The following is a 24,040-nucleotide window of genomic DNA, read 5'->3' as shown; positions in this document are numbered from 1 at the left end:
GTAAACTAGAACATTACACTGCAGTAGATACAGGTAAACTAGAACATTACACTGCAGTAGATACAGGTAAACTAGAACATTACACTGCAGTAGATACAGGTAAACTAGAACATTACACTGCTGTAGATACAGGTAAACTAGAACATGAACACTGCAGTAGATACAGGTAAACTAGGAACATTACACTGCTGTAGATACAGGTAAACTAGAACATTACACTGCTGTAGATACAGGTAAACTAGAACATTACATGCAGTAGATACAGGTAAACTAGAACATGACACTGCAGTAGATACAGGTAAACTAGAACATTACACTGCTGTAGATACAGGTAAACTAGAACATACACTGCAGTAGATACAGGTAAACTAGAACATTACACTGCTGTAGAGACAGGTAAACTAGAACATTACACTGCTGTAGATACAGGTAAACTAGAACATTACACTGCAGTAGATACAGGTAAACTGAACATTACACTGCAGTAGATACAGGTAAACTAGAACATTACACTGCAGTAGATACAGGTAAACTAGAACATTACACTGCAGTGATACAGGTAAACTAGAACATTACACTGCTTGTAGATACAGGTAAACTAGAACTACACTGCTGTAGATACAGGAAACTAGAACTTACACTGCTGTGATACAGGTAAACTAGAACATTACACTGCTGTAGATACAGGTAAACTAGAACATTAACATGCAGTAGATACAGGTAAACTAGAACATTACACTGCTGTAGATACAGGTAAACTAGAACATTACACGCGTGATACAGGTAAACTAGAACATTACACTGCTGTAGATACAGGTAAACTAGAACATTACACGCAGTAGATACAGGTAAACTAGAACCAGTAGATACAGGTAAACTAGAACATAACAGTTTTAGACCCAATGGAGAGCTAGCTTGCATAGTGCTTCATTGGTCTGCCATGTCAGGCCTGGGTCAGGGATATCTAACTCTGTGCGTGTGCGTGTGTGTGTGCATGTCTGTGTGTAGGGTCCAGTGTGTTGCAGCTGAAGCTGAAAGCGTTGATTTTAGACGTCATCCATCACCTCAGTGTGGTGAAGCAGCTGAAGCAGGCCGGAGTGTGCAGCCCTGAAGCCTGGAGCTGGAAGAAGCAGCTCCGCTTCTATCTGCAGGATCAGCTCTGTCAGGTCCACATGGTGGACGCCATCTTCAACTATACGTATGAATACCAGGTACACACACACACACACACACACACACACACACACACACACACACACACACACACACACACACACACACACACACACACACACACACACACAGGTCATCTTCAACCATATTGTGATTTAAAAAAAAGAGGACACTCTGCCTTCAGCCTCAAGATACTTAAATGATACTCGAAGTTTACTCAAAGATGCCTTATCATTTTAATATATTTAAAGTATGCATCCTCTGTATGGACAGAAAATGTGTGTTTATATTATTGTATATAACAAAATAATATCTCTCTATAACCAAAGTTACTCAACATGCTGTATTATGCCTAAAGTAATCTATATGACAAATCTCAAGAAAATAACTCAATCAACCTACAGTATGACAAATAATAGATCTCTTCAAGTCTTACTGGACAAAATAAATAACAAGAAAAATATGAAGTAATGTTCTAAATAATGCCTCTTCTGTATTAGAAAATCCAGCTTTAAAAAAAAATATCTTTATCTTTTCAATGTAATGTAAATTATAAAACCGTAACCTCACAAAGATACTAATTTAAAATTGTACTATGCAGTTTCGGATTTGTTTACATTTGCATAACTTGCAATTAGTGTACAAAACAAATGTATTACACACATAATTCATACACATCATTTTGAGGAATCAAAATAGTTTTTTTTTAAAGATTTATTTTTTTGGCGTTTTATCGCTTTATTTCTACTGGGCAGTCCAGTAGGGAGAGACAGAGGAGGAATGGGAGACAGAGTGGGGGGAAGACATTCGGCAAATAACGACGGGTTCGGGAGTCGAACCCGGGTCGGCCGTGTCGCGGCTGAGCGCGCTATGTGGTTCGCCACTGGGGCGCCCCAGAATCAAAATGGTTTTAAATAATTTTTTTTCTTTTTGTTGAATGATGTCTTTGAGTTTGCAGTCGCTATACAGCTAAAGAGATTAGTTTTATCAGGTATCACAGCGGCTAAAAAGCTGATAGCATCACAATGGTTTCAACCGGAAAAAATTTGTAGGAAGGTTTGGATTCTTACATATCTCGATGTGATTTATCTAGAAATATCTACAGCAAGGATTCTAGGTGTCAGTGAATCCAAAATTGCAATGTGGTTAGAAGTGGTGGAGAGAATAAAAGCTAGCATATGAATCGTAGTGCCTGGAAAGGAGCGAATGATAATGGATGGATTATCCAAGTGGGGGTCCGTGGGGGGGGAGCGAGCGAGAGCATAATTATGTATTAGATAGCAAGTATTAGGTATATTTCTTGTATAATACATTTATTCAAATGGTGATTTAAATTGGAGGTGTACTGTTAATTAATGCTTGTATATCTAATTTTATGTTGTCATGTTTATGTTTATGTGTATGTTTAAAAAAATTATAAAAAAATATATATATTAAAAAAAGAAAAAAAAAACTTTCTCTCTCTGTATAGCTGCATACTTCAATCAATTCTGTCAACGTTGCCATCAAACTCTCGCCTCGCACAGTTTTATTTGTAATGTTTTTCTGTGTCCATGTGAGCTTTGAGATTGCCAGCCGTGCACCTTCATTAGACACAGAAACATATGGTCAAGCTTTGCACGCCTTGCACTCCGCTTCCCATTTGTCTCGACTGGGACGGTAAATTGGGAATTTTCTCTGCAGTTAATCTGTAATGTACATTTTCGCTTTGGCTTTGTGAGCAGAATCAATGCTCGTCGGATCTGTCCGCTTCCTCCTCTGTTGTGTGTGTGAGCGCAGTAGCAACGCCCACAAAGAACTGTGAAAGCAGGCTTCTCTGGGTAACGTCACACACAACAGGGTACCGTAGTATTCTGTGCAACGCGCCAGTCAATTTAACTACATTGGTCCCGTGGGAAACAATGAAACCCGGACATTTTTATGAATTTATAAACCCCTCCCGGACTACCCGGACAGGCTGTGAAAAGATGTCCGGGCAAAAGAGGACGTTTGGTCACCCTAAACTATATGTATGAATACCAGGACCAGGTACACACACACACACACACAGGTCCACATGGAGGACGCCATCTTCAACTACACTTATGACACACACACACACACACACTGGACGGTTTTGTGATTGTTTTTATCTTTCTGGGTCTACCTATCTAGGAATTACTATCTTGATTTAAATCTTTCTGGGTCTACCCATCTAGGAATGACTCTCTAGATCAGGGGTCTCAAACTCAATTTACCTGGGGGCCGCTGGAGGTAGAATCTGGGTGAGGCTGGACAGCATCAAATATTCCACAAAAAAAGGGTTTCAAGTATTCCAAAAAAAAGTACAACTGAGCCAATCTTCTCACAAACTCACCAAAACCTCACAAACACCAGAAACTGAGCATTCTCAGTGGTGTCAGTGGACTCATCCACAGCTATGGAAATACACTGTGCATTTTTTTTTATTCTATCACAAAGCTGTTTAATCAAATCATCAGCCAGTATTTCAGTTATTCTGGTTGCTGTGATCTGAGGAGGATTTGCTTTTGTTTGCCTTCAAACATGGTCTCCATCACTTCAGTCATACATTATTTTATTATTTATGCATCAGAGAATGGCTTCTTGTGTTTAGCCAACACCCATGCCACTGAGTGAGGACTTGGTTGCTTTTTCTCGTTGTGACATAGCTTTAACAATAATTCTGCTTGCAGCTTGATATGATGATTTCATTCCATTTATTTTTGTGGTTCTTAGCACTGAATTTTGAGGAAAGGTTGCATCAAAATAACTGTTGTTTCGTAGTGGCATTTCAAATATGCCACTCTTCACAAGAGCTACCGTTTCTTGGCATAATTAGGCACATTGGTTTGGTGCTGGGAGGATGCACGCATATTTTTCAGTCCATTCACCTTTGAATTGCAGCGATTTTCACTGTCGACTTTTCTTTTACTGGCCATCTTTGAACATGCCACATTTTTCTACTAACTGCCTGCTGGCGAAACTAGGCTACTAGCTACATTTATCTCATGGAGATAAAACTGGGAATGAGGTTACTAGCTACAGTACCTGCAGATTAGACTACCTGTAGATGCGCTGTCAACTCTCTCTCTGAAATTACTCTGACCCGTTGAAAGAGACCACACGCATTCCGTGAAGACCCGCCCTACTCTGTCTCTGATTCGCAGACTGTGGGTGGGGGGTGGGGAACGCTGACGGGACGCTGAATCTGATTGGACCAGAGTAGACAGACACAGACAGTGGATCAGTGCAGCCGGACAGGCAGAGCACTGCTTGCAGAGGAGATAGTGGAGAATTTCGAGAATGCCTGCCATACGCACTGGATATATTTTCCTTCCACTTGGTATCACTCCGGAATCACGTTTCAACCAAGTCACTAACGTAACGTTGCTGTCATGAGCCTGCGCTATGGTAGCCTACAAGTGATAAAATAAATAAAACATCCAACTCGCACAACGACGCGACAAAAAGTTGCACCCGGGCCGCACTAACACTAACCTTTGATGTCAAGTAGGGGGCCGCTAAATATCATCCAGCGGGCCGCGAGTTTGAGACCCCTGCTCTAGATGTACTGTATAATCTTTCTGGGTCTACCTATCTAGGAATTACTCTCTAGATTTATAATCTTTCTGGGTCTACCTATCTAGGAATTACTCTCTAAATGTATAATCTTTCTAGGTCTACCTATCTAGGAATTACTCTCTAGATGTATAATCTTTCTGGGTCTACCTATCTAGGAATTACTCTCTAGATGTACTGTATAATCTTTCTGGGTCTACCTATCTAGAAATTACTCTCTAGATGTATAATCGTCCTGGGTCTACCTATCTAGGAATTACTCTCTAGATGTATAATCGTCCTGGGTCTACCTATCTAGGAATTACTCTCTAGATGTATAATCTTCCTGGGTCTACTGTGTAGATTTTTCATTTATTTTGCACAGTTCTATTAGGTTGAAATTCTTCTGATCCTGAACTTTGTTCCTCCACTAGAGGAAAGTGTTGCTCCAGATCTATGGAGGTTTGTGCACCGACTCTGCAGTCTTTCAGACCTTTCTCTGTCTCTCTCTTTCTCTGTGTCTGTCTCTCTGTCTGTCTCTCTGACTCTCTCTCTCTCTCTCTCTCTCTCTCTCCCCCCCCAGGGGAATGCAGCGAAGTTGGTCCACACCCCGCTGACAGACAGGTGCTACCTAACGCTGACCCAGGCTATGAAGATGGGCCTAGGAGGGAACCCCTACGGTCCAGCAGGAACCGGCAAGACGGAGTCAGTGAAGGCCCTGGGGGTCCTGCTGGGACGGCAGGTCCTCGTCTTCAACTGTGACGAGGTATGACCTCTAACCCTAACCCTAACACAACACAGCTGTATGACCCCTGTCTCCTGAGCCAACTGTTAGTCTAACCCTAGCTTGACCCAACTTGTCTCTCTCTCTCTCTCTCTCTCTCTCTCTCTCTCTCCTCTCTCTCCTCTCTCTCTCTCTCTCTGTCTCTGTCTGTCTGTCTCTCTCTGTCTCTGTCTCTGTCTCTCTCTGTCTCTGTCTCTGTCTCTGTCTCTCTGTCTCTGTCTCTGTCTGTCTCTGTCTCTCTGTCTCTCTGTCTCTCTCTCTCTCTCTCTCTCTCTCTCTCTCTCTCTCTCTCTCTCTCTGTCTCTGTCTCTGTCTGTCTCTCTCTCTCTCTCTCTCTGTCTCTCTCTCTCTCTCTCTCTCTCTCTCTCTCTCTCTCTCTCTCTCTCTCTCTCTCTCTCTCTCTCTCTGTCTCTGTCTCTGTCTCTGTCTCTGTCTCTCTCTGTCTCTGTCTCTGTCTCTGTCTCTGTCTCTGTCTGTCTCTCTCTCTGTCTCTCTCTCTGTCTGCAGGGTATAGATGTGAGGTCTATGGGTCGTATCTTTGTGGGACTGGTTCAGAGCGGAGCCTGGGGCTGCTTCGATGAGTTTAACCGCCTGGAGGAGGCCGTGCTGTCAGCCGTCTCCATGCAGGTCCAGAGCATCCAGGACGCCTTGAAACAACACAAACACACCTGCCCCTTGCTGGGCAGAGAGGTAAGCACACGCACACACACACGCACACACACACACGCACACACGCACACACGCACACGCACACGCACACACACACACACACACCTTCTTTTATAGTAAGTCTGTAGCTATGTATCATTGACGTTTTCCATAAAGCTCAGTTAACCTTACCCATTAGGGCTGAGCCCAAACGTTCGAACCTTCGTTCGTTACGTTGGCATTCGAATTCTAAATCAACATTTGAATTTAACATTTTTAATCATTTTTTCTATTTTTTTCTATTAATTCTGTTTAAACCAATGGGGTTTTTCTTCACAGTTGCAGATAAAGATTAGGCTACACTAATATTATAGTATTAAAAGAAACTGATGAGTTATATTCATTGACGAAAGTTGATTTAGTTGGGCTGGGGCTTCTCCCTGGGCTGGGGCTGGGGCTGGAAAGTTGATATAATGAATGAATGAAAAAGTTTATTTTTGGACATGTTATTCTCCATATTTCTCCAAACAACTCACGATATCTTGTTCCGTCGAACCAAACAATCATAACAACAAATTAAAAAAACATTAAAAGAAAAACATTAATGAACTTTTGTTTTGCACAAAGCTTAATTTACTGCCGATGACTTAGCCTCTGGGGGCAACAGCCAATGCTTAGGGGCTTCCAGTGAAGCTGCAGGCTATTCGCTTCCAATTCCTACTCTCACAGCCCAAACATCCAGGCCAAGAGTTCCTCTTCCATGTGCCGGTCATTGTTTACAGTGTGATTAGCAACTTGTTCTCCACACAACACACTATTAATACTTTTTATAAGTCTTTTAGGTCTCATTTTGGTCAACGTGTCCCGCCTCTTTGGCTCCCCACACGGACTGTTCACCTGCACGCAACCAGAGCATGTTCCTGTAGAAACACATTTCAAGTGCCATCCCTGCTCAAACGTGATTGGTCAATACTACTCAGACTACAAATGGAAAGATTGGTTTTATCGGGTATCACAGTAGCTAAAAAACTGATCGCATCACGCTGGTTTCAACCGGAAAAAAAGTGCCGGAAAGTTTGGTCTCTTACATATCTCGATGTGATTTATCAAGAAATATCTACAGCAAGAATTCTGGGTCTCAACGAATCCAAAATGTCAATGTGGTTAGAAGTGGTGGAGAGAATAAAAGCTAGCTTATAATGGTAGTGTCTGGTTAGGAGTGAGGGATAATGGAGGTACTATCCAAGGAGGGGTCCGGGAGGGGGGGGGTTCGAGCTGGAGCATATGTGTGTAGGGTTTTAGAAAATAGGTATTAGGGGTATATCCTGTATAAGGCATTTGTATAATTGTTAATTTCGTTGGATATACACTGTATACGGTAAAATATTATTATAGACTTTTTTTTGTTTTCTGTTTCTGTACTTGCATGTAATTTTAGCCACCTTGACTGTTAGTTTCATTATGCATTGTGTGTTGAGTACTGACTTTTAATAATTTCGGTTTTGCAATAAAAAAAAAAAAAAAAAAAAATACTACAAATGGAAACCAGAACGCTTCCGATACAGAAAGCGTGTCCCTTGCCGACATATTCTGCATTCATAGGCAGATATCTGTTCATAGAGATTAAATGAGAGGCAACATCCAGCGTTAGTCAATCTTCACTTGTGTTTTCTCATTCCCATTCTGTACTTTGGTATCATGAGGAAGAACATTAAATGTCACATTTTGAAATGTGACACTAAAGTATGCAATGGGTTATTATAAGGCTGTCCCCGAACCATGTTTTTGGCATTCAAACTTCGTCAGGGTTTTTCGAACGAACGTTCGAACCTTCGTTAAAAAAATTTAAAATTAAAATACCGGTATATATATATATATTTTAAATATCCTCAAACTAAATTCTCAATTTGAATAAAGTGATTAATCTGATTAAATTAGTATTTTTTTTTATTGTACTGTACACTCTTCCTACCATATATGAGCTACTGTGCGGAGGTGTGGGGTAATACCTACAAAAGCACTCTACAGCCAATATGCACCATGCAAAAAAAAGCAATAAGAATAATCAACAATGTAGGATATTATGAACACACCAATAACTTATTTATAAAGCTACAAGCATTGAAATGTATGGACCTAGTGGATTACAAAACTGCTCTCATTGTATACAAAGCCAGATATAAACTAATCCCAGGCAACATTCAAAAATGGTTCAGAGACAGGGAAGGAGAATATAACTTAAGAGGGAGAGGGAATCTTAAACAACCAATGGTAAACACCACGCTGTGCATATCGGTGTGTGGAGTGAAGTTGTGGAATAATTTACCCGAATACATCAAACTGAGTAAACATGTGGCACAATTTTAAAAGCAGCTAAAAAAATACACATTGGAAAAATACAGAAATTAGTATTGAGGATAAACAAAGTTATGTTATATTGTGTATGTAGTGCTGTACTATATTCACTGCTGTCAAGTGAATCAAGTTTTTTTTTCTTGTAATCTTTTAATATAAGTAAAAGTATATTCTATATTGTAATACACTAAATTATGTTATATCTAGTCAAATTAATGGAAAAACAAATATAAATGTAAGGGGGTAGGGATCAATAAGCTTAGCTTCCCTCTACTCCTTTTTTGGACATGTCTGCTAACCAAACACATTGCTCTTGACCTTTTGTTTATAATTCGTAATTTTTTTCTTTTTTTTAACACTTCCAGTGCCACTTGTTAACATGGTAAAAGCATGGTTAAATGCCACCACCCACTTCAATGATAGCGTTGTGAACGCATAATCTCTGTCTTAAATTATGGCTATGTGTCTAATCTGCCCGTCGTTTATCAATGACTCGTTTTCCAGCCAACATTGTCGAAATGAATTGTTTTTTTAATCGCTTCATTTCCGTTTTATAGCATTTTGAAAAGCCCTCGTTTTCAAGGAAAATATTAAGATTCTGTGATAATCGGCATTTACTGGAATATTCTGGCATACACAAAAACGTTGTAATTTTTCGGCCTATTTATGAATTGTTTTCAAATAAACGCTAGATTATCGATAGTATATGTGTACTTATGCACGCTATAAAGGCGATCTGAAAAATCGATTCTCTCATTTCCTCATCAGCGATCACAGCCACACACACACGCATAGGGCAAACACTGATATATAGGTGAAAATAGCTCTGATTATCCTAAGACTGGTCAAATAAATTCCTTACCTCAGATCAGATGTTATCCAAAAAGATTATTCCAATTCCTGATCGCCATTCCAAATATCGATCACGCTTATTGATTACAGTGTTGGGTACTGTAAATACATAATCCATGCGTTTTCTGGGCCGGCGATCACAATGGATTCTTCAGTTGGCCTTGACGGAAAAGTAAAATGAGGACCCCCCCCCCTTCGTCAGTCTAAAGTAATGGGGTGCAGTTACACAGGGAGAGACGATAGGGGGGCGGTATCTTCCCAATTGAGCTCAGAGAGAGTCTGCAACACTAACCTGAGGCTCGATTGATGAAATATGAATTCAAATCACCAATAAAAAAAAATGCAACAAACAAACGCTATATAGCGTTGGCGGGCACTCAACGGTCGGCATGAACTAACGACAAAACGCGTGGCTGGCATCCAAAGTGTTAACAGTCTTTGGGGTTTATTAACAGGACAGGTGTATTATTAGTATCTAAGGTTTATTAATAGTCTTTAGGATTTATTAACAGGTGTCAGTCTTTTTTTTTTATCAAATAAAAATTTTTAATAAAAAATAAATGTTTTACATGAAATATAAAATATAAAAAACATGACAATAAAATAATAGACAGGACTTCACAGGACAATAATAGTACTAACAATAACAATAATGACAATAGAATAACAAAAATTATAAATACAGAACATAAAAATCTAAATTAAATTATATTGTTACAGACACCACAAAAGACATTTCCTTCCCCAGGACCCCCAGACCCCCCAGGGCCAACACCCCCACCCCGCTCCACTGCTAGATAGTGGCTTTAACTAGATGTATTAACAGTCTTTAGGATTTATTAACATGTGTATTAACAGTGTTAACCATTTAACCATCTTCAGGTACAGTTGGACCCGGACTCCGGGATCTTCATCACTCTGAACCCGGCAGGGAAAGGCTACGGAGGAAGACAGAAACTCCCTGATAATCTGAAGCAGCTGTTCAGACCCATTGCCATGACGACACCGGACAACGAGCTCATCGCTGAGGTCATCCTCTATTCAGAGGGCTTCAGAGATGCAGAGCGGCTGGGACGCAAACTGGTCGCCATCTTTAATTTGTCCAGGTGTGTGTGTGTGTGTGTGTGTGTGTGTGTGTGTGTGTATGTGTGCATGTGCGTACATGCAGGATAGAGGTAGAGTTCTAACGTTTGGTCAGACAGCTCTGGCTCTAACATTGAGTGTATTGTTGAGGAAAGAAAAAACGCAAGGAAACGGAACAAAAGGGCTGGTTTTCAAATGAACAGAGAAATAACCATAGATTTGTTGACCAGAATCTACCCCAAGGTCTCCAGCCTGGGCGAGCACTGTCTGGTCTCACATCGTCATTGGTCGATACAATGTTAAGTGTATGTGTGTGTACATGTATCTATATATACATTTTCTTTTTTTGTGTGTACATGTATATATCTTTTGTTGTCTGTGTCCAGGGAGTTGTTGAGTCCTCAGCAGCATTATGACTGGGGTCTGAGAGCTCTGAAGACGGTTCTGAGAGGCTGTGGCTCACTGCTCCAACAGACCAGGAAGACCCAGGATAGAGACAGCAGTAAGGCACTAACACTAACCCAGGATAGAGACAGCAGTAAGACACTAACACTAACCCAGGATAGAGACAGCAGTAAGACACTAACACTAACCCAGGATAGAGACAGCAGTAAGACACTAACACTAACCCAGGATAGAGACAGCAGTAAGACACTAACACTAACCCAGGATAGAGACAGCAGTAAGACACTAACACTAACCCAGGATAGAGACAGCAGTAAGACACTAACACTAACCCAGGATAGAGACAGCAGTAAGACACTAACACTAACCCAGGATAGAGACAGCAGTAAGACACTAACACTAACCCAGGATAGAGACAGCAGTAAGACACTAACACTAACCCAGGATAGAGACAGCAGTAAGACACTAACACTAACCCAGGATAGAGACAGCAGTAAGACACTAACACTAACCCAGGATAGAGACAGCAGTAAGACACTAACACTAACCCAGGATAGAGACAGCAGTAAGACACTAACACTAACCCAGGATAGAGACAGCAGTAAGCCACTAACACTAACCCAGGATAGAGACAGCAGTAAGACACTAACACTAACCCAGGATAGAGACCGCAGTAAGACACTAACACTAACCCAGGATAGAGACGGCAGTAAGACACTAACACTAACCCAGGATAGAGACAGCAGTAAGACACTAACACTAACCCAGGATAGAGACAGCAGTAAGACACTAACACTAACCCAGGATAGAGACAGCACTAAGACACTAACACTAACCCAGGATAGAGACGGCAGTAAGACACTAACACTAACCCAGGATAGAGACAGCAGTAAGACACTAACACTAACCCAGGATAGAGACAGCAGTAAGACACTAACCCAGGATAGAGACAGCAGTAAGGCACTAACACTAACCCAGGATAGAGACAGCAGTAAGACACTAACACTAACCCAGGATAGAGACAGCAGTAAGACACTAACACTAACCCAGGATAGAGACAGCAGTAAGACACTAACACTAACCCAGGATAGAGACAGCAGTAAGGCACTAACACTAACCCAGGATAGAGACAGCAGTAAGGCACTAACACTAACCCAGGATAGAGACAGCAGTAAGGCACTAACACTAACCCAGGATAGAGACAGCAGTAAGACACTAACCCAGGATAGAGACAGCAGTAAGACACTAACACTAACCCAGGATAGAGACAGCAGTAAGACACTAACACTAACCCAGGATAGAGACAGCAGTAAGACACTAACACTAACCCAGGATAGAGACAGCAGTAAGACACTAACACTAACCCAGGATAGAGACAGCAGTAAGACACTAACACTAACCCAGGATAGAGACAGCAGTAAGACACTAACACTAACCCAGGATAGAGACGGCAGTAAGACACTAACACTAACCCAGGATAGAGACAGCAGTAAGACACTAACACTAACCCAGGATAGAGACAGCAGTAAGACACTAACACTAACCCAGGATAGAGACCGCAGTAAGACACTAACACTAACCCAGGATAGAGACAGCAGTAAGACACTAACACTAACCCAGGATAGAGACAGCAGTAAGACACTAACACTAACCCAGGATAGAGACAGCAGTAAGACACTAACACTAACCCAGGATAGAGACGGCAGTAAGACACTAACACTAACCCAGGATAGAGACGGCAGTAAGACACTAACACTAACCCAGGATAGAGACAGCAGTAAGACACTAACACTAACCCAGGATAGAGACGGCAGTAAGACACTAACACTAACCCAGGATAGAGACAGCAGTAAGGCACTAACACTAACCCAGGATAGAGACAGCAGTAAGACACTAACACTAACCCAGGATAGAGACGGCAGTAAGACACTAACACTAACCCAGGATAGAGACAGCAGTAAGACACTAACACTAACCCAGGATAGAGACAGCAGTAAGACACTAACACTAACCCAGGATAGAGACAGCAGTAAGACACTAACACTAACCCAGGATAGAGACAGCAGTAAGACACTAACACTAACCCAGGATAGAGACAGCAGTAAGACACTAACACTAACCCAGGATAGAGACAGCAGTAAGACACTAACACTAACCCAGGATAGAGACAGCAGTAAGACACTAACACTAACCCAGGATAGAGACAGCAGTAAGACACTAACACTAACCCAGGATAGAGACAGCAGTAAGACACTAACACTAACCCAGGATAGAGACAGCAGTAAGACACTAACACTAACCCAGGATAGAGACAGCAGTAAGACACTAACACTAACCCAGGATAGAGACAGCAGTAAGACACTAACACTAACCCAGGATAGAGACAGCAGTAAGACACTAACACTAACCCAGGATAGAGACAGCAGTAAGACACTAACACTAACCCAGGATAGAGACAGCAGTAAGACACTAACACTAACCCAGGATAGAGACAGCAGTAAGACACTAACACTAACCCAGGATAGAGACAGCAGTAAGACACTAACACTAACCCAGGATAGAGACAGCAGTAAGACACTAACACTAACCCAGGATAGAGACAGCAGTAAGACACTAACACTAACCCAGGATAGAGACAGCAGTAAGACACTAACACTAACCCAGGATAGAGACAGCAGTAAGACACTAACACTAACCCAGGATAGAGACAGCAGTAAGACACTAACACTAACCCAGGATAGAGACAGCAGTAAGACACTAACACTAACCCAGGATAGAGACGGCAGTAAGACACTAACACTAACCCAGGATAGAGACGGCAGTAAGACACTAACACTAACCCAGGATAGAGACAGCAGTAAGACACTAACACTAACCCAGGATAGAGACAGCAGTAAGGCACTAACACTAACCCAGGATAGAGACAGCAGTAAGACACTAACACTAACCCAGGATAGAGACAGCAGTAAGACACTAACACTAACCCAGGATAGAGACAGCAGTAAGACACTAACACTAACCCAGGATAGAGACAGCAGTAAGACACTAACACTAACCCAGGATAGAGACAGCAGTAAGACACTAACACTAACCCAGGATAGAGACGGCAGTAAGACACTAACACTAACCCAGTCTCTTTCTCTCCTCTCCATCCATGACTTTCTCTCTCTCTCCTTACTCTCCATCCTTCTCTCTCTCTGCTCTCCATCTCTCTCTCTCTCTCCTTCTCTCATCTCTCTCCCTGCTCTCCATCTCTCTCTCTCCCTGCTCTCCTTCTCTCATCTCTCTATCTGCTCTCCATCTCTCTCTCTCTCTCCATCTCATCTCTCTCCCTTCTCTCCTTCTCTCATCTCTCTCCCTGCTCCATCCCTCCCTCTAGTTCAGGAGAGTGTGTTGGTGGTCCAGGCGTTGAGGCTGAACACCATGTCTAAGCTGACCTTCTCAGATTGTTCCAGGTTTGATGCTCTGGTCAGAGATGTCTTCTCTGGCGTCTCCTTCTCCCCCCTGGAGGAGCAGCAGCTGACCTCGGCCCTGGAGGAGGTCTATAAGGAGGCGCACCTCCAACTCATCCCCTCACAGGTGGGGATTCATCCCAATAGAACTGACTTGTTGTTGGATGATGGATGGATGGAGAGTAGGGCTGTACGATTCTTGCTAAAATGTGAATCACGATTTCTCTCTAAGAATTGAGATCACGATTCTCTCACACGATTTTTATTTTTATTGCACTCTTTCTTAAACAGAAAACATAACACATGTCAAAGTGCTTGACTTAAACTTAAATATAACGTATATGAAAGTGCTTGAAAAAAATAAAATAGCAAAAAATAAATCGTCATAATATGAATCGAGACCGCGATTTTTTTTACGATTAATCGTGCAGCCCTAATGGAGAGTTGAATATATGGATGAGAGGCAGGGATAGATGGATGGATGTACAGATGGATGGATGGAGAGTTAATGGAAGGATGAATGCAGAGATGGATGAATGGAGAGATGGATGAATGATGAATAGATAGATGGATGAATGGAGAGATGGATGGGTGGAGAATTAATGGATGGATGAATGGAGAGATGGATGGATGGAGAGATGAACGGATGGATGGATGAATGGATGGAGAGATGAACGGATGGATGGAGACAGGGATGGATGGATGAATAATGAATAGATAGATGGATGGATGGAGAGTTGGACGGATGTATGAAGAGAGGGATGGATGGATGAATGAATGGAGAGATGGATGGGTGGAGAATTAATGGATGGATGAATGGAGAGATGGATGGATGGAGAAAGGGATGGATGGATGAATGGAGAGATGGATGGATGGATGCTGAATAGATGGATGAATGGGTGGAGAGACGGTGATAACCCTGGGTGTTTTTGTGAAGTTGAAGAAGGTGTTGGAGCTGAATGAACAGCTGAGGCAGCGGATGGGTGTGGTGATCGTTGGGCCGAGTGGAGCTGGGAAGTCCACCCTGTGGAGGACGCTGAGAGCTGCTCTCGGCAGGACTGGCAAAGTGGTAAGAGACCGTTAACACTAGGACAGCTGGGCCTGTCACATGACAGAATTAGAATTGGGAAAAAAAATATATATACAACGCCCTCACTCCTTGACTTTCCCCCACAATGTGTTATTTAAACATCTGCTATGTTAGATTTTTTTAGTTTTTTAGTTTTTTTAGATATTTGTATTGCTTTTCTTCATTTTTTCACACATAAGACAAAACATAATACAGTCATAATAGCAATAACCAACAATAATAGACAATAATAGACAGAAATCCACATAACAATAACAGTAATAATAATGACAATAAATGAAAATTAAAATAATAAAAATAGTAAAATCAATAAAAACAGAAATATTAATTAAAGGGGAACTATCTTTTTTTTTTTTTTGATCCACTTTTTCTCCCATTTTTCTATATATTTTCTCCCATCCCAATTTTCGTATCATCCAATTCAACCCTCCCCTGTCACGAACGCTGTTTCTTGCCTCCCACAAGCCGGCTGCAATGTGGACTAAGTCATACATAGCACAAGTCCCCTCCGGTACTTGAGGTAACAGCAGTCGCATCTTTTCACCTGCGCAGCTCGATCTCTCAGTGTCGAGGAGTAACGCGTGGGAGGCTCACGCTGCCCCCGACACTTCCTGATTCTACTGCGCAGGCGCACCAACCGACTTGTAGGAGTCGCTTGTTCACAACGTTCGATCCCCACCCTTCAGTTTTCCCTCCCCGTAATACGGCCAATGTGTATTACTGCGGACGACCAGCTAAACTGAAAACAATGTGGAGAGCTGGATTCGAACACGCGAATCCTAGCGTCTCCACACTGGTGGCGAGTGCCTTGCCCACTACACCACCTAGCCGCCCAAAAGGGGAACTATCTTATAAATTGCCTTTTCCAATGTTTAGCATTGTTTTATAGCAATGTGGGGTTGTATCAACACTATCTATGTTGCAAATTACATTTTTTTGTGCATTCCTCCAGTTCAGATGAGACCAGGTCCTCCCCCACTGAACCAAGCCATTCTGATTTGACTGGTTAGCCTTTTCCTTAATGATAAGCAAGCAGTGCAAGAATGCGGAAGCATTCTACCGTAGTGGCGTGCGGTAATGCGCCTTTCATTTTCCGCCGCCCAGCGCCCGTGCGTGCACCGGCGGCGGCGTGCTCGCTCAGGTGCGTGCGTGCGCCGGCGTGCTCGCGCGAGGTGCCCGCGCATGCGCATGAGATCCCGCCTTGGTTCGACACGAGCGGAGCTCAATATATATAAGTCACCGCCCCTTATTCAGTATCTAGAAATAGCTCAATTGGCAAGACTACATGGCTGTGGATCCTTTTTTTTTGATCAAATTTTTTTATTGACATTCTCACGAAACAAGACAACACATTGACCACAATCACAATACATAGAACTTCACAAGAAAATAACAAAAACAATAATAATAATGACTTACAATTATACAGACAAGAGAAAAGAAACCAGAGTTCAACCTACTAAATTAATTCCAAGGGGTACTATCTAATAAATGGTCTTTCCCAGTGTTCAGTCCCGATTCCCGGCCGTGTGACCCCATATTAATAAAACGTACATCTCCAACCCACCACAAGGACCATTTTTTTGGGGGAACACGACCTGAAAACAGAGCAATGAACCTTCATGAAAAAACAAAAACCTGTAGGTGTTCCATAGACTCACAGAGACCGTGTAAAAGTGGCCAAACAGTGAAGAACTAGTTAAATAGCTGCCCCCCCATAATATCCCCAGCTAAACTCAAGATGACAAGATAAGGGACAAGACAGACAAAAACATTTCCTCCTCCCCCTCCCAAGAGACCGCCGGACTCACCCGAACACGCACCCCAACCCCGCTCAGCCGCACACTGCGGTCTTTACCTTCTCAGCTGCTGCGAACCACAGGTCAATTCCAGCCTGCCCCACCCCAATCACCCGGGCTGTGGATATCTCAAGATAAATCACATCCAATAGAGTTAGGGACCAGTTAATCATTGTAAGCTTCTCAGGCTCCTTCCATCTCATTGCTATTAGCTTCTTCGCTGCTGTGACGCCCGCTAGGACAACCCTTTTCAGTTGTACGGACGCGGGTAGTGTCGTTATATCGTTCAGGAGTAGCGTAACAGCTGTGAATGGGATAGTTAAGCCACACAGATCTGAAAGTTTGTCCGTTATTGACCTCCAGAAGCGGGCCACTGGTGGGCAATCCCAATACATATGCATATAAGTGCCAGTGGCCTTTTGAGAGCACAAAGTGCACCGAGAGTCGGTTATCAGTCCCATAGCAAATAGCTTCCTAGGTGTAAGATAGGTCCTATGAATATAATTAAAATTAATTTGCTGGTGATTGGGGTTGCGGGAAGATAATGCCACATTCGCCCAAACATCATCCCAGTCAAACTCGGGGTCCAACTCCGGGATATCCACACGCCAGATTGTATCCAATGATACATTTTTATACGTGGATTGAATTAAGAGCGTATAAAAGTCGGAGACAAACCCTCTGGATGTCGTCCTGTCCACTATGAGCCTGAGGAAGGGGTGTGGGTGCAAGGCTTGAGCCCACGGTACGCCATGCGCCCTCAGTGCTGACCTTAGTTGAAGGTAAAGAAAGAAGGACTCGCCGGGAAGATCATAAAATTCTCTTAAGTCCTGAAACGCACGGAGGCCGTTCTTATCATAAATATCCTCCAGAGTATGCACTCCCCTCCTTTGCCATTGAGGAATATTAACCGGCTTGTGTCCAACAAGTAATTGCTGGTTATTAAAAATTGGAGAGTCCAGGTGCCAAGGGCATTTAACCCCACACGACCTCTGTACATTACGCCACGTTTGGATCACGTGAGTTATGATCGGTCCATACCTCAGCCGGCATTTCGCAATAGAGACAGTGGAGTACACTACATCCTGCAATCTTAGCGGAGACACCGCCGCCGCTTCTAAGGAGCGCCACGATACAGCCTCTACAGGGTCTAGCCAGCACATCAGAGGTCTCAGTGAAAAGGACCAGAAATAAAGTTTAAAATCAGGGATTGCGAGGCCCCCATCTTGTTTCCTACGTTGAGTAGTAGCCCTTTTGATTCTCGGGCGTTTGTTATTCCAGACAAACTTAGATACCATCGATTGTACCTTGCGCCAGTGGTCTATTGGAGGGGGCAGGGGGAGCATTGAGCTAATAAAATTTATCCTAGGCAGGATGTTCATTTTGATTATGGAAGCCCGGGCTTGTAAGGAGTTAGGAAGGGACGACCACCTGTCTAGATCCTGGCGTATTTTATCATAAGTACCCGCGAAGTTGTACTTAGTAGTTTGGTTCAGCGTGGGGAATATCTCTATGCCCAGGTATTTAAAATGTTCTACTATGGGGATATCAGCTGGTAGTCGTACCGCCTTGGCCAGTTCATTAAGAGGTAGGCAGGCTGATTTGTTCCAGTTAATCTTAAAACCTGACAATTTACCAAAGTCGTCGATTATCCTCAATAATTTTGTGGCCGATCGGGAGGGGTCGTCCATGAAAATCAGCAGGTCATCCGCATAGAGAGCAATTTTGTGTGGAGTATTGTTGACCATTATGGGGACGATGTCCTCCGATTGCCTAATAAATTGGGCCAAAGGTTCGAGGGAAAGCGCGAACAGTCCCGGGCTCAGAGGGCAACCCTGTCTAGAAGATCTGGAGACTGGAAAGAGTGTGGAACAGTTTTTGCCTGTCAGTATCATCGCAGACGGCGAGGCATACAGGACTTTAATCATATGAATAAAACTCTTTCCAAGACCCATGACCTCAAGTACCTTCCACAGGTATGACCACTCAAGTCTGTCAAACGCCTTCATGGCATCCAAAGACAGAACTGTGGATGGAGTTGTATTGTCTTTACTGTTATCGATTACATGCAACAGCCTCCTAAGATTATCTGCAGCCAGACGCCCCGGGATAAAACCAGTTTGATCGCAGTGTACCAATACAGACATAAATCTCTGCAGGCGACGGGCCAGCACCTTGGCAAACACCTTTAAATCGGCCCCGAGAAGACTCAAGGGTCTATAGCTACCACAATCATTGGGATCTTTGTCCTTTTTGAGAAGTAAAGAAATCAACGCCATATTGACATCTCTTGAGAACTCCCCTTGTTCGATAGCGTAATTGATCATATCGAGCATCAATGGACCCAGTTGGTCCCAGAAAGCTAAATACACTTCGGGTGGAATACCATCCCAGCCTGGCGCCTTACCCCTCTGCATTTCAACAATAGTCTCCCTCAATTCTACGAGAGTAATCGGTCTCCCCAGTTCCTTGGCCTCTTCCTCAGAAATGTGGGGTATCTCAAGCCCGCCAATGAACGATTCAAATCTAGAGTCATCCAGATTACCCTCTGAGCTATATAACTGTGAGTAAAACTCTTTAAAAGTGTCATTGATCTTTTTCGAATCAGTAGTGACTGCACCCTGGCTCGTCCTAATCGAGGGGATATCTGAGAAATGATCATTTGAGCGTATTTTCATTGCCAATAGATGGCTAGGTCTGGAGCCGTGGAAATAGTAATTTTGTCTTGTCCTATGTATCAAAAACTCAGACTGTTGTTTAAGTATGGAGTTTATTTCTTTTTTGACTATCTTACGTTGTGTGTTTAGTCGTTCATTATAGTCAGTTTGCAAGGATGCGTATAGGTCCGCATATAATGATTCCAGTCCTTCTAGCTTTTTTGACCGGGATTTTCGCAAATTGGAGGCAAATAGTGTGACATGACCCCTGATGAATCCTTTCAATGCGTTCCACAGGACCCTAGGGTCTTCTACTGTGCCAACGTTGATCTGCAAAAATTCAGCTAGTTTACTCCTGAACTCAGAACAGAAGTCATCGTTCTTTAGCAAGGTCGAATTAAAACGCCATCTGGGAGCTCTTGCGGAGAGCCTGCCAAAGGTTGCCGTAAGGAAAATCCCCTTGTGGTCTGAGAGAGCCAAGGGAACCAATGAGACATCGAAACTATCAAACATATTAGGGGACGCGAATGCATAGTCAATTCGAGAGAAGCTTTTGTGTCTGGCTGACAGGTGAGAGTAATCTCTGAGGGTGGGGTTGCATAAGCGCCAGAGGTCTGTGAGCCCCGTGTCTTTGGCCCACATCCTGAGGGCCTTAGAGGCCCGTTTCTGGTCGCTCGTTTCAGAGGGCCCGGACCTATCCATCTCCGCATCCCAGCACGCATTAAAATCGCCACCCACAATGAGAGCGTATCCATTAAGTTCCAACATATTCTTCGTGATTGTATTATAGAACGCTGAATCGAATGTGTTAGGAGCATACATTGCTATTATAGCCATCTTCCTATGCAAGAATTCAACTTTTGCTATAGTAATCCTTCCCTCCGTGTCCGACCATACATCCAAGATTTTGATATCAAGGTTACGTCTTGTAACTATGACTACTCCTTTCGTCTTATCATCGGCTGAGGATGAGGAGATAACGTGATATTGCCGATTTGCCAGTCTTGACACGTCACCTACCATTAAATGCGTCTCACTAAGGAGAGCAAGGTCAATATTTCTCCTCTTCAATAGCCAAAGGACACTGGCACGCTTGTGTGGGGTGTTAAGCCCTCCTGCGTTCCAAATTAAAATATTCAATTTAGCCATGGTCGAGCTTGTATAAGTGCGTAGAGAACATACCCGTGCAGCCAGGCTGAGTACAGAGGTGCCGATCCCGGCGGGCCCGGATGGTCAATCCCAGGAGTTCAGAGGAGGAACACTTACACATATATAAGACAACAGTACATAGAACACATAAAAATACCACCCCAGCTACAGCCCCCCCTCCTTCTACTCTAAACCCTAACCCACCCGTCCTACTATAAGTTCCTCTATACCCACTCTCCAATCCCCACCCTATGCCCCATCCACTGAGGATGGTCATCTTCCTATCACTTCCCACTAGAGACATGGATCAATAAGACGCTTCCCACTCCCACCCCCCTCTAGATAAACCCCTGAGTAAACCCCCACTAGTCCAATAAACACAAATAATAATAAAATAAAATTCAATAAAGATATCGGTCGAAAACCACCTGAGCCCTGGCCCCAACATGAGACAACCATAATGGTAAAAATAGCCATTATTAAATAATAACTCTGCATCAACCTGCAGCCCTCTATTTCCGAATCTGCGCTTCAACATCACATTGTTATAGCCCAAAAAGGTATAGGAAAATTCAAAACCAAAATTAAATTAAAGCATCCCAGCCGATAGTCTAAGGCAGGTTCGGGTCACAGGTTAATTGTGCAAAATTGTGTGAACAGTGTCAATTAAACAATGACAAAAAAAAGGGAGGAAGGGAAAAAAAAGGTTATGGTCAAAGTGCACCCCTTTAGCCGTCCCTCTGATCAGGCACAACGGTTGAAATGACCTAACCTATGTAAGAATAGAATTAAACACAATCATTCATTAATCAATCCGGGGATGGTAATAGGCAACACCTGCCACCACCTGTCATCATACATTGTTTCAATAAAGATATCGGTCGGAGCAGTTAGTCCAAGGTAGGACCGAATCACAGTTAAATTGCTCATTCAAATGCCCTTAAAACAGCGACACTAATTATTATATAATTACTCAGCATCAACCCTGTAACCAACTACCTTGGAGTCTGCATATTAATGTCGCAACGTTATAGCATAAGTGGATCACGGAAAATTCAAAACACATTTAAGGCGGATTAGCAGTTAGTCCAAGGTAGGATCGGATCACAGTTAAATTGCTCATTCAAATGCCATTAAAACAGCGACAATAATTATTATATAATTACTCAGCATCAACCTGTAACCATCTACCTTGGAGTCTGCATATTAATGTATCAACGTTATAGCATAAGTGCCTCACGGAAAATTCAAAACAAAATTAAGGCGAGTCAGCAGTTAGTCCAAGGTAGAACCGGATCACATTTAAATCGCGCATATAGATGACATAAAAACAGCGACAATAGGAAAGAAAAAAGAAAGGAAAAGAGGGTAATGGCTAGAGTGCAAGCCATATAACCATATAGCCATGAAGTGCAAGCCATACCCGACCCAACCTGTTATCAAATATTGTATATGCATATTCAACCGACCTTGGCATCTACTTTGGATCACCAAAGCTCAAAATAACCTGGATATAAAAATAAAAAGCATACCAGAAGTTAGTTAGGGACTCGGTCACTCTTGAACTGTGCAAACCAATGTCCCTTTGAACAGCAACAGCAACCAAAATACGTAACCATTAACGAATGTCTCAGCGCAGACCATAGTCGAAGCCCGCTGGCTAGCCCGAGGCTAGCGCGTAAGCTAGTGACGAATCCGGATAGCACGTTAGCCTACTATGTACATTGTTCAGCTAGCTCGTTAGCTTCCAAAGAGGCGATACACAAGTACGACCATGAGGTCAGCTTTAGCAAGTAACAGAAGTCATTGGGAAGCCCCGCTAGTTGGATGGGCAGAGGACAGTTAGCATGTCTGGGCATGACAGCAAGTGTTTGTGAATAGTCGACCTAATCAATGTATATAGGCCCAAACCGCCAAGTCACTCACCCTCCATAGATATCAAGCAACAGACTCGGGTGTCTCCGCGAGATATTCCTTCGCTTTAGCCAACGACCAAAACAAACGCTGACCACCGACCTTCTCCAACACAGATAGTTTCGCGGGAGCGAATAACGTGGGCCTCAGGCCTAGTTTCCATAGCTTAGTCAGGACCACCTTGTACTCGGCTCTCTGAGCTTGAACCTCCGGTGTAAAGTCCTCGAAAATGGCCACTTTGTGATCGCCAAGCCTCAGAGTACCCCTTCTGGTACGAGCCGACCGCATGATGATTTCTCTCTGTTGGAGTCTGTTCAGCTTGACTATGATGGGCCTCGGTTCTTTGTTCACGCCGGGAGAAAACCTGCCCGCTCTGTAGGCCGACTCACAGATAGGAGGCGAGGGGAGGACGTCCGTCCCTAGTATCTTCTGCAGCAGTTCGGGCATGGTCTCAGAGAGACGGCCTTCACCGCTGGTCTCCGGTACTCCAACAATCCTGACGTTGTGGCGTCTATCCCGGGACTGCACATGGCTGTGGATCCTATGGCTCGTTTGCTGGCGAGTTCGAATCCCATTGAATTTTTTTTTTTTAACGTGATTTTTTTTTTAACGTGTATTCTTTCGCCGGTTAAGGTTAGGCATGGTTAAGGTTAAGGTTAAGGTTAGGCATTGTTTCGGAGTTGGTTAAGGTTAGAACGGTTAAGTTTAGGCGCTGTTAAGGAGCTGGTTAAGGTTAGAGTTTGTCAAAGAGAATGGCAATATAATTTCTATGGTTAAGGTTAGGCATGGTTAAGGTTAAGGTTAAGGTTAGGCATTGTTTCGGAGTTGGTTAAGGTTAGAACGGTTAAGTTTAGGCGCTGTTAAGGAGCTGGTTAAGGTTAGAGTTTGTCAAAGAGAATGGCAATAGACAGCCTATTTCCGCGCGACAGCTCCCAAAGCGGGCCTGAAAAGAAAGGCGCTTTACCGTAGTGGCGTGCGGTGACGAATGCTTCCGCATTTTTGCACTGCTTGCTTATCATTAAGGTAGACGCGACTGGTTCGCTGACGTGCATTAGGCACTGATCTGCATATCTCAGCCCCTGGTTGTAGCCACCGCCCACAATCAACAATTCGTTCAACAA

General features: G+C 43.2%; 1 protein-coding gene across 1 annotated transcript in view; it reads left to right on the top strand.

Moving 5' to 3' along the window:
• The window catches only part of dync2h1 (dynein cytoplasmic 2 heavy chain 1), a gene marked incomplete at its 5' end in the record, with an annotated part of 340,281 nt that overhangs the window by 128,536 nt on the left and 187,705 nt on the right, over positions 1-24,040 (top strand). The window contains 7 exons of the mRNA XM_084336726.1: positions 1,009-1,211; positions 5,315-5,497; positions 6,023-6,205; positions 10,253-10,476; positions 10,840-10,955; positions 14,238-14,437; positions 15,248-15,379. Coding sequence (XP_084192852.1) covers positions 1,009-1,211; positions 5,315-5,497; positions 6,023-6,205; positions 10,253-10,476; positions 10,840-10,955; positions 14,238-14,437; positions 15,248-15,379 — 1,241 coding nt within the window. The remainder of the gene's footprint in view (positions 1-1,008; positions 1,212-5,314; positions 5,498-6,022; positions 6,206-10,252; positions 10,477-10,839; positions 10,956-14,237; positions 14,438-15,247; positions 15,380-24,040) is intronic.

Source organism: Notolepis coatsorum (genome assembly GCF_963971535.1).
Source record: "Notolepis coatsorum genome assembly, chromosome: 1".
In the NCBI taxonomy this organism is placed as follows: Eukaryota; Metazoa; Chordata; class Actinopteri; order Aulopiformes; family Paralepididae; genus Notolepis; species Notolepis coatsorum.
The sequence above is the reverse complement of the archived record's forward strand: the minus strand, read 5'-3'. Positions and strand labels throughout refer to the sequence as shown.